The sequence below is a fragment of the Canis lupus genome, chromosome X (genome assembly GCF_048164855.1).
Source record: "Canis lupus baileyi chromosome X, mCanLup2.hap1, whole genome shotgun sequence".
Taxonomy (NCBI): domain Eukaryota; kingdom Metazoa; phylum Chordata; class Mammalia; order Carnivora; family Canidae; genus Canis; species Canis lupus.
Genome location: NC_132876.1, coordinates 69,706,166 through 69,720,203, shown reverse-complemented (window position 1 = coordinate 69,720,203; position 14,038 = coordinate 69,706,166). Strand labels below are relative to the sequence as shown.

The 14,038-nt window shown below is 53.5% G+C and overlaps 1 protein-coding gene and 1 long non-coding RNA gene across 6 annotated transcripts; one reads left to right on the top strand and one right to left on the bottom strand.

Moving 5' to 3' along the window:
• The first annotated feature begins 1,540 nt into the window (after window positions 1-1,540).
• GDPD2 (glycerophosphodiester phosphodiesterase domain containing 2) lies at window positions 1,541-11,389 on the top strand. 5 transcript variants are annotated; one of them, XM_072816662.1, is made up of 16 exons: window positions 1,541-1,722; window positions 3,350-3,463; window positions 3,725-3,828; window positions 4,097-4,190; window positions 4,357-4,416; window positions 4,672-4,770; window positions 4,942-5,035; window positions 5,185-5,330; window positions 5,441-5,523; window positions 5,620-5,770; window positions 7,801-8,007; window positions 8,242-8,390; window positions 9,952-10,099; window positions 10,255-10,337; window positions 10,588-10,616; window positions 10,962-11,389. In XM_072816662.1, exons 2-16 carry the CDS (start codon window positions 3,359-3,361, stop codon window positions 11,018-11,020), a joined length of 1,611 nt encoding a protein of 536 aa, XP_072672763.1. In that variant the 5' UTR covers window positions 1,541-1,722; window positions 3,350-3,358; the 3' UTR covers window positions 11,021-11,389. The 5 variants fall into 5 exon arrangements, with proteins under 5 accessions (XP_072672763.1, XP_072672762.1, XP_072672761.1 ...); XM_072816661.1 differs by having other exon boundaries at window positions 1,543-1,722; window positions 7,801-8,022; window positions 10,918-11,389; XM_072816660.1 differs by having other exon boundaries at window positions 1,543-1,722; window positions 7,801-8,022; window positions 10,713-11,389.
• Window positions 9,341-13,033, bottom strand: LOC140627981 (uncharacterized). Its single transcript, XR_012026446.1, has 3 exons — window positions 12,344-13,033; window positions 10,544-10,581; window positions 9,341-10,387 (listed from the first exon to the last, which is right to left on the bottom strand). It is a non-coding gene; the product is annotated as an uncharacterized lncRNA (long non-coding RNA).
• Between the last annotated feature and the right edge of the window lie 1,005 nt (window positions 13,034-14,038).

Below are 14,038 nucleotides of genomic sequence, written 5' to 3'. Positions count from 1 at the left end.
ATGCATCAGGGTTCTCCATCTCTGCTTAAAGCTAAAACGAGGCCAACCCCGGCATGCCAAATAGACTGCTGACTGGTCTTGCGGCCTTTTGAGGAGCTTGCAAGCCCTGGGCTAACTATCAATGCGTTCTGAATCCCAGTATCCCCCCCCTACTACCACCACCTCACTAAAAGCTCCCAAAGCACCCCCCAGAACTGGACACATGAAATCCAGAACTCCTCTAGAATCCACCAGACCCCAAGTGAAGGAAACTGAAGGATAACCTGTCTAAAATGAGGCCTACAGGAGGACTAGGTGACCAGGCCGCCCTCTCTGGCCTCCTGCCAGCAAGCAGCCCTACTTCTCTTTGCATTTTAATGACAAGGGAGCAAGGGAGCCTCTTGCCTTTGCCAACTAGAGCCCCTGGATACAATGGGAAGGCTGAGGGAGGGGAGCCAGCTCTTGGCATAAGAGACCCAGTCTTCCTTCTCACTGTTCCAAATCCAGTACGTGTCGGGGGAGGGGTAAGCAAGTTTATCCCCAAATAAGATATTTTTTCCCACCAATGCTGTGTAAGCCTCCCAGGCTTTGAGCCACTGCATCAGTCAAAGGGTAAAGAGGGAAGGTTAGTCAAGCCAGCACCCCCCTAGCCCTCATCCCACCCAGAGAGAGCTCTGTACTTTAAGCTGGCTACAGCATGCTTGCCAGCCTTCTGCTGATGATATGTATAGTAACAGCATCTTTTGCACGTGTTCACGTTCCAAAGGCTTGTGACCCTAACACTATACTCTTCAAATGATTCCTGGAAAGAGACTTTAGATACCTTGAGGACAAGACAGCAGGAATGACACAAGTCTGCCTGCATCCTAAATGAACATCTCCTGTCTGGGGTGATGGGGGTAACGGGGGGCTTCTAGTGTCACCTAGGATTCATGAGGCCTGTGGTGACCCCTGGTCCAGAAACAGGGCGACCTGCTGCCCAGAGTTCAAGAAGTAGCTTGCAACCCTCTATCTTCTAGATGCACCTTACAGAAGTGGAAGTAGGATCCCAGGAGTGAAAGGAGGCTGATAAATCAAGGCCACCCTCCCAGGAAGCTTGAGGGAAATGCTAGACACACACTCTCTCTCTCTCTCTCTCTCACACACACACACACACACACACACACACACACACACACAGGCGAGCACACACACACTCCCCTTCTTCCCAGGGGGTTGGCTGGGCCCCTTCTCCTCACTGCCAAGTCGCAGAATTGTGTGGTCACCTCCCCCCAGCTTCCCGCCTGCTGGTGCCCTCAGCTGGTGCCCTCAGCCCTCGCCTCCCTGAGCCTGGACAAAGCCCCGGCAGTGACTGAGAGGGGAACAGGAGGAGGGACAAGAGAGATGGGGAGGGCCACACAAAGGAATTCCTCACGCCAAGCCCCTGACCGGCAGCGCAGCGAGTAAAGAAGCAGATCTGCTGTCCCTCCCCCTTCCTCCCTTATTCCCCCCCCCCGCCCCCACCCCCACCCCCGCCCACCCTACCCCCCACTCCCACAGGCTGGGCACTGGCCGTAGAGCAGCTGAAGTCCTTCGGACAGAACCCACACAGCCTCCTGTAGGTGGCAACAGTGCCACCTGTTTGACCAGTGGGGCTGAGCCAAGGACTAGAAGAGGGAGGAGGCAGACAACTTGAAGAGGAGCTGGGAAGCAGTGCAGTGCAGAGCAGAGAGCTGAGCAGAGCAGAGCTGCCGCTGAGACAAGGTGTGAGGGCTGGGGAAGGCTGGGGTGACAGGCGGGAATGGTGGGGCGGAGACCGGCTCCAACCGGCGGGGAGCGGGCCCAGGGATTGAGCAGCACCCCTGCTCAGCTCCCCTGATTGGGGTTTTCAGACTTCTCAGATCCTGACCCCATCTTACAGACAGCTCCTGGGAGGGAGGGAGGACTCTGGAAGGCAGTGTCTGGGATACAGAGACAAGACCTGAAGGGAGGCAGTAAGTGTGGATGGAGCCCAGAGCAGGCTACTAGAAGCTAGTCCCGGGATGGGAAGAAGCATCCCTTTAGGATGCTTTTTCCCTGGAAGGGTCTCAGGGGGGTTTCCCTCCCTCCAGCTACAGACCCCTCACCCCTCTGCTCCTTACCCTAATTCTCCTTTCCCAAGGCAAGCATGGGGTAAGGAGGGCAGTTTCGGGGCAGCCACACCCTCCCTCATTTCAGGGGCCCAGCCACCATGTACCCTCTAAGTCTCCACAGCCTTTATGGGGCCCAGATGACAAGGGGTCACGTCCCTCAGACCACACACACTTTGGGTGGATCCAGGGGCTCCTCTACACACTCAAAGTCCTCTAGAAACCCATTTGAACTGACAGTCACTAGTGCACACACACATACAAATGCTGACACGAATCGTGCACCCAGTCACACACCCAGCTTAGTTTGGGGATCAGTAAGCCACCTAGGTCCCCGCATGACCCAAAATTGCGAGGTCTAACAATCCCAGGCCACAACACAACCACAAACACACACACACACACACACACACATACACCTTTGACCAGTATTTGTTGTACTTTCACCCAAGCGATCTCAGAGGGTGGGGCCCCTACAGAGACTGGGTTCCTGGCTGGGGTGGCGGGGTGGAGGGGGGTGACTGGGCAGGATGACTGGGCAGGAAGGGACATGACTGTGGGGTGAAAGGGCTTGGATTTTCCAGGTGTGTGCGGGCAGGAAAAGGGTTCCTTCAGAAGGCTGGGAGTGACACAGGCAACCTGTGTCCCTCCAGTCTTTCTCTTACTGGCAGTACCTCCTAGCTCCTAGGAGGTAGAGACCTAGAGAATCTTTTAGCCAGGACTTTGTGGTGTGTGCAATCTCTGTATCCATATCAACTGGCCAACTAGCTGGGCCTTCCTTAGCCCCAGGTCAGAACCAGAACCTCTGCTTTAGGTGACTCTTGGTTCCTGGGGTGGAAGGCTTCCCACCATGGGGCTGCCTGAAGCTTGGCCAGATCTGTCTCAACTTGCTAAACTGAATTTGCCCCACCCTGGGCAGTTCCTCCTAAGTCCCCACCCTGGGCAAGCACTCTATCCCCAGAGCTGGATGGATGCTGTTAAATGGGGAGGAGTTGGAGAGGGTGGGTATGCATCCTGCCTGCAGAGACTGAATCTCCTGGCTGTCCCACTGACTTTTCAGGTATCCAGATTAAAGGGAAAGAGATTATCCCCCATTGCTCACATCCTTGACCAATCTGGCACTTTGGCCAGCCCCATGACCTCTGTTGCTGAGCAATGGCCCAGGTCTCTGCTGCACCTCTGAGCTCCTCAGATGCCCTGGGAGGGAGGATGGGATCCACCTCCTGCCAGAGTCCCTGATGGCTGAGTGTCCCTTCTCCCAGGCCCTCACCATGGCCGAGTCCCCCGGCTGCTGCTCCGTCTGGGCCCGCTGCCTCCACTGCCTGTATAGCTGCCACTGGAGGAAATGCCCCAAAGAGAGGATGCAAACCAGCAAGGTGGAGTAGGGATGGGGGGGGAGGGCACTGGAAGTCCAAGGCAGAAGCTGCCTGGAGGGGATAAGGAGGCCAAGTGTGCTCAGAGGCAGCTGGGGGGAAGGGGCTTTCTCTCCCCAGGAAGAAAATCTCTCTCTGCCTGTAGAGTAGAGCAGAGCAGAGCAGCCCAACGCCTGGCAGGAAGCCCCACTGAGCTGCCATCCGTTGGGGACTCTGAGCTGGAAGTGGGGATCCGCTGTGAGCTTCTCTCCTGCCCCTTTGCAGTGCGACTGTATCTGGTTTGGCCTGCTCTTCCTCACCTTTCTCCTCTCCCTGGGCTGGCTGTACATCGGGCTCATCCTTCTCAATGACCTGCACAACTTCAATGAGTGTGTCACGGACCCCCTCCTTCCTCAGCATACACGTTCCACTGTGCCCCACCTTGGGACCCCTGGGTGCTCAGTCATCCCCAGCCCTGCCTAGCTGTCCTGCTACCCAAAACCTCCTTAGAAAACTCTTCCATGAGGTCTCCCCGGCCCTTGGAGCCCCTGGCCCCTCATTCCCTTCTAGTCATCCTTCTAGACCCACCCCAACTCCCTTCAGGCCACTGTTAACAGCCCTCCCCCCACTCAGACACCTTCCTCTCCCTTCCCACAGATTCCTGTTCCACCACTGGGGACACTGGATGGACTGGTCCCTGGCATTTCTGCTGGTCATCTCTCTACTTGTCACATATGCATCACTGCTATTGGTGGGTCAGGAAGTGGCCCACATAACCCCCACCTCAGTCCTCCCTTCCCGTCAGCTTCACACCCCCACCCCCCGGCCACCGAGGGGAGGGGAGGGGTAAGAGGGCAGTCTGGGGTCTCAGTGACCCCTCTTGGCGCCTCATTACTCCCACCACCCTCTGCCTCCAGCTCCTGGCCCTGCTCCTGCGGCTCTGTGGCCAGCCTCTGCATCTGCACAGTGTCCACAAGGTAGAGTGGGGATGGGAGTGAGTGGAAAGAGGGGTCACTGGGCCCAGCACTTGGCCAGCTACTGGCTGAGCACCCCAGTATTCTACCCATGCACTCAAGCTCAGGACCTGAAGCCCAGGTTGTTGAGTAAAAGAAGGAACGTGGATGAGTCAGGGGAAAGAAATGGTCCTGTTTGCATATAGGGGGTGGAGGCAGCCCAGGGAGCCATGAGCCCAGGGTTGACAAAGAAGGCCCCATTCATCCCCGGTCCCCCAGATGCTGCTGCTGCTCATTATGCTTCTTGTGGCTGCTGGCCTTGTGGGACTGGACGTCCAATGGCAGCAGGAATGGCGTAGCTTACGTGTGTCACTGCAGGTGAGTGACTGATCTCCAATGCCTAGGTGGGAGCCTTGACCTGTGTCCAACTCCTGGACACATCTTGCCCCCCAGTCCCCAAGACTTCAAGGAGCTCTGAACTCAGGTCCCAGGAGGGGGAGGCAAGGACCACTAGAGAGAAGAGCCCTCCTCACCAGGTCTCATCCACAGGCCACAGCCCCATTCCTTCATATTGGAGCAGTTGCTGGCATCACCCTCCTGGCCTGGCCTGTGGCTGATACCTTCTACCGCATCCATCGAAGAGGTGCCAGCTCCGCTCCCCAACATCCCCTCACTGGCCGTCAATGCTTCTGCCTCCTGCTACCTGTCTTACTGCACCTGCACTCTGCTTTCTGCCCCCCCAGAGCTCACCCATTGCCCTTTCTCCATAGCCTGTCCCCCACACCCCCACAGGTCCCAAGATTCTGCTACTGTTCCTATTTTTTGGAGTTTCCCTGGCCGTCTACCTCGCCCCACTATGCATCTCTTCACCCTGTATCATGGAACCCAGAGACTTACCCCCCAAGCCTGGTCTGGTGGGACACCGAGGGGCCCCCATGGTGAGTGTGGGGTAGAATGCCGGTAGGGTGGGGAGGGTCTGTTCCTCCAGGCTCTGGGTTCCCAGGCTCCAACCCTTCTCTGCTACCTCCCCACCAATTCCCTTGCCCAGCTGGCCCCCGAGAACACCCTGATGTCCCTGCGGAAAACTGCCGAATGCGGAGCTGCTGTGTTTGAGACTGATGTGATGGTCAGGTGAGAGAAGCTGGGGGCAGAGGGACACAGTAGAGGAGCTCAGGAAGTGATGACCAGTCACAGAGCTCAGCCCCCTGACACCCCTTGTGCCCTCAGCTCTGACGGGATCCCCTTCCTCATGCATGATGAGCACCTGAGCCGGACCACAGATGTGGCTTCTGTGTTCCCAGCCCGAACCTCCTCTCACAGCAGTGACTTCTCCTGTGCTGAACTGAAGAAGCTCAATGCTGGGACCTGGTTCCTAGAGGTGAAGACAGCCTCATAGAAGAGGCAACCACCTGTAGGAGTGCATGGGGGAGAGTTCATTCATTGATAAGTATTTTCTGAGCCCTGTGCTGAGCAATAGGTATCCAGGCTCTGTCCACAAGTCTCTCCCTCCAAGGACAGAGCTGAGCCAACAGGCTATCAGAATAGGAAAACTAGAGTGATTACAGTATCTTTACCAAATAGAGAGGAGAGGGGAGTGCCTGGGTGGCCCAGTCAGTTAAGGGTCTGCCTTGGGCTCAGGTAATGACCTCGGGGCCCTGGGATGGAGCAGGTCAGGCTCTCAGCTCAGTGGAGAGTCTGCTTCTCTCTCTCCCTCTCTCACTCGTTCTCTCTCTCTCTCTCTCTCTCTCTTCCCCTCCCTCCCTCTCTCTCAAATGATTAAATAAACTCTTAAACAGAGAGGAGAGAGAGTAAAGCCAATGTTTGGCAAGGTGGATGTGGGAGAGGATCAGGAGTGATTTCACGGGAGAGAATGCCTGAGTAGCACATGCAGTAACAATGGTTTTTAAGATGGGCAAAGCAAGGACTGATAATTCTAGTCAGAAAGGGGCGTATGTCAAGCCCCAAAGGTACAAAGAAGTGTTTCCAGGGGAAAAATAAAAAACAGTGGCTCCGTGCAACTGGGAGATAAAATTCGTGGGAGTGGTAGGAGGTGAGACTGGCAAGAGGAGCAGAGGCTTGATCTCAGGGGGCTTTGAATGCCAGGCCCCCAAAGTGCAGGCTTCAATCCTGTAGGTAACAGAAATATTCATCAGGGTACTTTATTTTTTCAGTTCCTCTCTTCCTGATCCTAAAAGTAATATGTGTTTCTTATTAAAAAAATTAAACATTAAGGAAATAACCTGAACATAGAAAAGTCCCCCATAATCCAACTCCTCTGAGATATCCATTGCTAGCAGTTGGATACGTATGTATATATACATATATACATACACAGAGATGTACATGCCCATGTGCATTTTTCATTTTGCACAGATAGGATCACTTCATATTTCTTTTGCAGCTTGATTGGTTTTTCATTGAACTCTATGTACGGTGACATGTCAGGGCGATTAAGACCAAGGGATGTCTGGGTTTGACTCCTGGCTTCACCACCTACTAGCTGTGGGAGCCTGGGCAACAGAGTCTCTCTGTGCTTCATTTTCCTCATCTGTAAAATAGGCATAATTATAATAGTACTTACCTTGTAGGATCATTGAGATGATTAAATAAATTAAGGTGTTAGATAGTTTGCTTTCTCCATGTCAGTGATTAGGAGGTAAGGTCATTTGTTGATTAAGAGGGGTAGGAGAGGAGAGTGACAGAGGTTTGGAAGAGCCACTAGGAATGGAAAAAGGAGCAAAAGAAGAGCAAGTAAGAGGATGATTAAGTGGGGCACCTGGCTGGTTCAGTCGGTAGAGCATGTGACCCTCAACTCGAGATCATGAGTTCAAGCCCCATGTTGGGCATAGAGCCTTTTTTTTTTTTTTTAGTAAAGGGATGATAAAGTGGCGCTGAAGGTGAAAGAAGACTGTAGTGACAGTCAACATGATGTGCTCTTCCCCCCTAATTCTAGCGGTGGAGGAGGCAGATGATTATAGAATCGAATCGGAGTCTGGGATTTGGTGGGAAGGGGGAGTGCAGCATGCAGGGCAGGAATGGAATTGAGGGTGCTGTGGAAAAGTAATTCAAGCTGCAGCTGGACCAAGGGTAGCAGATGTAGGTGTGGCAGAAAGGGGCTGATGGACTGGGAGGAAACCAAGGGGCTAAGACCCCAGAGGTGTCTGTGAGACCAAAGAGAAAATGTAGTAGGAGAAAGGAAGTTAGGAAACTGGGAGGGAAGGAGGTTGGGGATCACAATGTAAGGTGTTAGATGGTCTGGAAAGGGCCACAGTTCAGAGAAAGAAAGACGCTGGCTCAGAGGTACACAGGAGCTGGGCACCAAGTAGGGGAAATGAGCCGAAATGGCAAGAATGGAGGAATGCTCTAAAGGCTTCTTCTGGTCTTGAAATAATTTTCCTGTTCTTGTAGAGGCAACCCTTCTGGGGGGCCAAGAGGCTGTCAGGCTCTGATCGGAAAGAGGCTGAGAACCAGACAGTACCAACATTGGAAGAGCTGCTGAAGGAAGCTGCAGTCCTTAACCTTTCCATCATGTTTGACTTGCGCCGCCCCCCGCGAAATCACTCATACCATGATACATTTGTGAACCAGACCTTGGAGACAGTGCTGAGTGCAAGGGTGCCCCAAGCTATGGTGATATTGCCAGGACCCCGAGTACTCCCTCTTACCCTTCTCCCCACCCTACCCCCTGCCTTCCCTAGGCTATGGTGATAATTTTGAGGCTGCCCCCTGCCCCAGGGCCCCACCCCAACTCATATACCCCATTCTGTGGTCACACCTCTCTGCCCCTGCCCCTATCCCTGGAATCCCCAAGCTCTCCTCAGCTTCATGCCCATCTTCCCTGAACCACAGGTCCTTTGGCTACCGGATGAAGATCGGGCTAACGTCCAACAACGGGCACCCAGAATGCGCCAGATATATGGACAGCAAGGAAGCAACAGAACTGAGAGGCCTCAGTTTCTCAACCTCCCCTACCAAGACCTGCCACTGTTGGATATCAAGTGAGTGCCAGAGGAAAGGAGCCAAGGGAATCCCATTAAACTTAATGGCAGGGGAGAGCCACCTCAGGGAGGGCAATGGCCATTCATTTATTCACACATACAACAAATACTTACCAATATGTTTAACACTTGCTATGCATCAGGCACTATTTATTGCAGGCTTTGGGAATACTAGTGAAAGAGAGAGATAATAAACTGAACAAATTATATGCATATTGGATAGTGATAAGTGATATGAAGATAATAAAACTGGGAGATGTAATAGAGCAATTAGAGTGAGGGCTAGAAAAGGGGCCACATTAGGAGAAGTAGTTAAAGAGGCGATGTCTGGGCTGAGACCTGACAGGTCACAAGGAGCTAATGATGAGAAGAGCTGCAAGGGGAAGGTGAGGCTGGGGAGGTCAGCAGGAGGCAAATTGGGTAGGACCTTGTCAGCCACAAGAATGATGTTAGGTTTCATTCTTCACCAAAGAGGTAAGTGCAAGAGAGGATGGATCCGGGGAGAGAGGTGAGAGAGTCCCAAATGTGAGCTGGGCCCCAGAAGCTGACCCAGCCAGTAAGTAAACAGGATGGACTGCAAAACATGCAGTTGCCAGGGTCTCTTATAAGGTCCCTGTTGCCAGATAGAAAAAGAAACATGGATTGAATGATAGCCCAGTGATCGCAAGTATTTCAAGGACCTTTTCCCAAGTTGTCACCATGGAGGGAGACATGACATTGGCTTTGGCCCTCACTTTAGTCTTGGCTAGTCAGCCTCAACTGCTGATCATGTTTCCAAAAGATATAAATTGGTAATGAATACACTGGCGATGAAATCGAGGTCCTGAAAAGCCTAAGTGCCCTAAGACGATGGACCAAATGTCCCAAGAGGAAACACAACAGGAATAGATGTAAAGACCTATATTTGCAGTCCAAAAGAAGCTCAATTGCACAAAGACAAGAGAGGAGATACTGGCATTCAGCAGGAACATGTGCAAAAAAGACCAGGGCTTTGATTGAATAGTGTGCATAATGAGTCATCAGTGGCATGTGACATTGCCAAAACTAGCCCAACCCTGGGCTGCCTGCATGCAGACGTCATGCCCAAAAGGTAGGGGGAGTTTTGCTGTACTCAAAGCTGGGCCAAGCCCACCTGGGAGATCATATTCAGATGCAAGACCCCATCCTTTGAAAGGAACACTGATAAATGGAACCAACATCAGCTCAGAAGAGGACTGGTGGTAAAGGGAATAATAAGCCAGGTCCCAAGCCCTGGTGGAAGGAATTGGGGCTGCTGGGCCTTGAGACAAGACAACTCAGGGACATGGGCACTTGTTCCTCAGACCCCTGAAGTGCTGTCATGGGACAGAGAAGAGAAACACACTCATGTGGCCCCTGATAGCCAAGCTAGGGTCCGTAGGTGGGATCCACTGGGAGACAAAGTTCAGCAATGCAAAAAAAGTTTAAAAAGTAGAACTGACAGTCCTTGGCAGCAACATCGTACATTGGAGCATGCACAGGGGCTGACTCCTGTGCCTCGAGCCCCGTGATTCTAGATGTTCCTTGTTTCCCACCTCCACAGGGCACTACACCAAGATAATGTCTCGGTGAACCTATTTGTAGTGAACAAGCCCTGGCTTTTTTCCCTGCTCTGGTGTGCAGGGGTGGATTCGGTCACCACCAATGACTGCCAGCTGCTGCAGCAGATGCGATACCCCGTCTGGATTATTGTAAGACCTCTGGGGCTGTCACCGCTTGTCTTCTTCCCCCAACCCCACCCCCAGTTCTCCTTGACCCCAACCATCTCTTCCTCATGCATTTCCCCCCACATACTACCTTTGGGGCTCTGGCCACCACCTAGAGGTGCCTTTTCCTATTCCCGTAGCCCCCTCAAACCTACCTAATGATGTGGATCATCACCAACTGCGTCTCCACCCTGTTGCTTCTGTGGACCTTCCTCCTCCAAGGGTGAGTGCTTCATGCCTCAGCTTTCTGGGTCTTCATTGTCCCCCGGGGTCCTGGCAATGGGACTGATTCAGACTCACATACGCTGCCTGGAGCTTGGGGTTTGGTCTGTTCGGTTCCTTTGTGGTTCTCGGGCCCTTCCTTATATGCCAAATTAGCCTGAGCCTGGGAAAGGCAGTTTGAGGGAACCTGGCATCAGAAGGTCATACCTGAAGCCGGTTGAACGCATAATGGGAAGCTTTTCTCCCTACAGGAGATGTAAGAAGGAGAGAGAGAAAACTGGTAAGAACTTTCTCCCTCCTCTCATTTGTCTCCTCCTCTAGCCTTCCCTTTGGTCACTCCCTATATGTCCTCCCCTCTCCCCACCCGCTGCTCTAGGCTTAGAAACAGCAGTGCTGCTGACCAGGATCAACAATTTCATAATGGAGTGAATGCCCAGCCCCAACCCCCCCCCCCCCACCAACCACAGTCTGAGGCCTGTCTGGATTGACTAACAGCAAGGAAGGGAGAGCGGCTGAGTGGGGATGGGGTGGGGTAAACTTTGCCAACAGAAGGTTTTGAACTATGAGGGTCCTCTGCACAGATGGTGGGCATGCTGCAAGCTTCCGTGGAATCTGCTCCCCTTAGGGTTTCGACCTGAGGTCGTTGGGAAGACAGTGAGTCATGGGAAGTTACTCCCAAAATGAAACTAGGATGGAGAAAGTGGGAAGGAGGTTGCCAAGATAACGTTTCAGACCTGTGTGCACGAGTTCTTGTGTAGAAGGCACAGGGTGTGTCAGGGATGGACCAGTTTGGATCAGTGACTGAAGGAGATGACAGAACAGCCTTTCCTGGAGAACGAAGATGATGGAGACACTAATTCCACTCCATTCGCTATCTCTTCTGACTCCCTGCAAATTTAACTGCTTTCCTGCCTAGATACTGGGGGCAAAAGAGCCCATGTAGCCATTTAATTCTGTGCCTATAGGTGGCTTTTTGCTGCGCACAGCCTTTTCTTCGAGACAGGCTGGTTATTGTATGTTGTTAATCTGTTCCTCAATGAATTTAACTCCTGATTGGTTGTGGTCTGATCTTTTCAGTGGTGGGGTTTGGTGGAGAATGCACCTTCTATCTCGGTTTTATGTGACATGACACTGAGGGGTGATCACGGGGAGATTCTTGGGCTGGAGGTGGGAAGACCACCTGGGACAATGAAGGGCTACAAGAGGGGAAGCAAGAGAACAGCCACCGCGGGGACAAGCTTGGGTGACTGAGGCACTCTGTGCAGAGTTGCGTTGTAGCTCCACCTTGTGGTCACCCGCCGCAAGAAGGAGGCCGCGTCAGTCGTCACCGTGACGTATGAATGCCACCTGTTTTCTGTGCCAGTTGGAGACCTGTGTCCTTGACTCTACACCCTGAGGGTATAATCCGATTTCGACAAGATTCTCACAAATTTTCGCGTCTATGAGCTGCTGCGCGCAGGCTCTGGTTCTCAGGCCCTCCTTCCCTTCGAGGAACAAGTTCCCCAGTATGTTTGTTGCTCGTGAGATCCTGGGCTAGAATAGTTAAAGTGACCAGTGAGGAGCTGACCTAGGATGGGGAGTCTGGTAGAAGGGGGAGGGAGGGGCCAAGGCAAAACCGGGGACCGGAGAGGGCTCAATGGCTGACTCTTCTGTTCCCTACCACACCAACGTTCACCCCGATTGGTGTCTCCACGCGAAGGGAAATCGGATTAAGACGCTGGCGAGGTCAGAAGGGTCGGTTCTCAATTCCTCCTCTCTCACCAGACTGGGACCCGGGGCAGCACTACCATTTCCAGACAAGACCCTACTGGATGGCAAGGCAGCCCCGGGAACTACAATTCCCAAGATGCCCCGACCACTTCCGGTCTCGGGATTGACGGAAGCGAGTTTGAATTTGTATTCCAGCCCCCTCCTCCTCCCAGGCCCGCCCCTTCCCTTCTCGCCGCCCGCCCCCTCCATGCATACACATACACATACGTACACAGGCGGTGGTCCGAGCCGACATACCTGGCCTGCAGCTGGCGCGGTGGGCTGGGGCACCGGCGCGCGAGGGGCTGGGAGGAAGCAGGCGCCCCGGGAGCCAATGCCGCGGCCGCTGTCTGGTCCCAGTCTCCTCGGGCGTCCACCCCGCCTTGTCGCGGGCAGGGCTCCTTCACACACTACCCTTTCAAGATGCATTTCCTTCGTTTTCCCTATTCCTGATCCGCCCCTCAATCTGACCGTCTGCCAGCCGCAGCTCGGAAGTGCCCAGACTGTCCGGTACCGCCAGGCTCTTACCTCTCAGCGTGTACCTCCACCCCGCACCCCTACTTTTCTGTCCCCTCCCAGGTGTCCAGCCCCGCAGCCCTGCAGCCTCTTCCTCCCCTCCTCTTCCAACCCAGTCCTGACAATCTCCAGACTGTCCAACCCCCTTGGCCTCAACTTCTCAGCTTCCAGGCTTTCAGCTGCAGTCCTGTAACCTCAGAGTCCAGACTCCGGGCCAGAGTGTCAGGACCTAGTCCCAGACCCTCACCCCTTACCCCTGGACCCTAGCCGTGAGTCCTCAGCCCTGACGCTGCCACCGCTTATCCTTACTGGCTTTCTAGGAGGACTGGACAGCTATGGCACACTTAACTTCTATGAGACCCTGGGCTGGAGACTGGGACTGACAAAAACTTGAGGGAGGAGGGCCTCAGAGAGCTGCTCATTGGGGTTGGGGTGCAGTTGCTCTCCGTTATTTTTAGCTGCTGACTCACAGCTCCTGGCATCCGGGTTTGGGGCTAGCAGGCTGGGCTAGGGGGCTATTAATAGAGCTGAGACACAGCCCCGACCCAGTTCAGTTTAGAAGCACAGGGATCAAGGAGCCTCCCTCTGTCACCATGCCCTGTGGAGATGTAGTGGACAAAGGCAGTGGCTGAACCAGGACCTCTCTGCCTACCAGTACCTCAGCCTGATATCTCTACCTTGGAACTCTTTAGAGAAGGCCCACGATAAGACTCCTAGGCACAGTTCTCCCCTCAGTTTGCCGTGGCTTGGGGTTCTGCCACAATGAACCTCCTGTTGTACTAGCTGAGAGTAAAGACAGGAGTCCTAAGTAGAACAGATATTGTGGCTACAGCCTTGGCGTGGTCTGGACCTACTCTTGGGCCAGAATACCAAGTTACTAGAAAGAAAAGCTGTGGGTTTCTGAGCCCCAAAGACCCTCTTAAGGATGAGGTGCTTCAGCATGGTCCTAAGAGAGGGGGCACTGAGCTGAGAATTTGCTAGCCTCAAACTCCACACAGTACTAGGAAACTGCTGAATTCTGTGTTTACCACCTGCTGATTTTCTTTTTATTTCTTTCCCTCTTGTAGGGCTCAGTCCCTACTTGCAGGGATCAGCAGACCTCAGGATCTCTCCCAACTCCATAGAGAAACCTAATTTAGGAAAGCCACTGAGAAACTTAGCACCACCAAGATATGAATGATCCTTTATATATCGGCATTTCTATGGAAATTTTTATTTCAATGGATAACGTAGGAATTCCCAGGGTGGCTCAGTCCATTAAGCGTCTGCCTTCCGGGATCCTGTGATCTAGCCCTGAGCCCCTGGGCTGGCTCCCTGCTCAGCGAGGAGTCTGTTTCTCCCTCTCCCTTTGCACCTCCCTGACTCCTCCCCGCCCCCTCCTCACTCCTTCTCATTCTCTCTCTCTCCCCCTCTCTCCCTCTCTCCAGTAAACAAAAT

What these genes read in the sequence shown, in the direction of transcription:
- GDPD2 (XM_072816659.1), top strand. Translation starts at nt 3,359, where the DNA reads ATGGCCGAGTCCCCCGGCTGCTGCTCCGTCTGGGCCCGCTGCCTCCAC. An exon ending in GACACCGAGGGGCCCCCATG is followed by an intron (nt 5,331 to 5,440) that starts GTGAGTGTGGGG and finishes TCCCTTGCCCAG; the next exon opens with CTGGCCCCCGAGAACACCCT. An exon ending in GAGACTGATGTGATGGTCAG is followed by an intron (nt 5,524 to 5,619) that starts GTGAGAGAAGCT and finishes TTGTGCCCTCAG; the next exon opens with CTCTGACGGGATCCCCTTCC.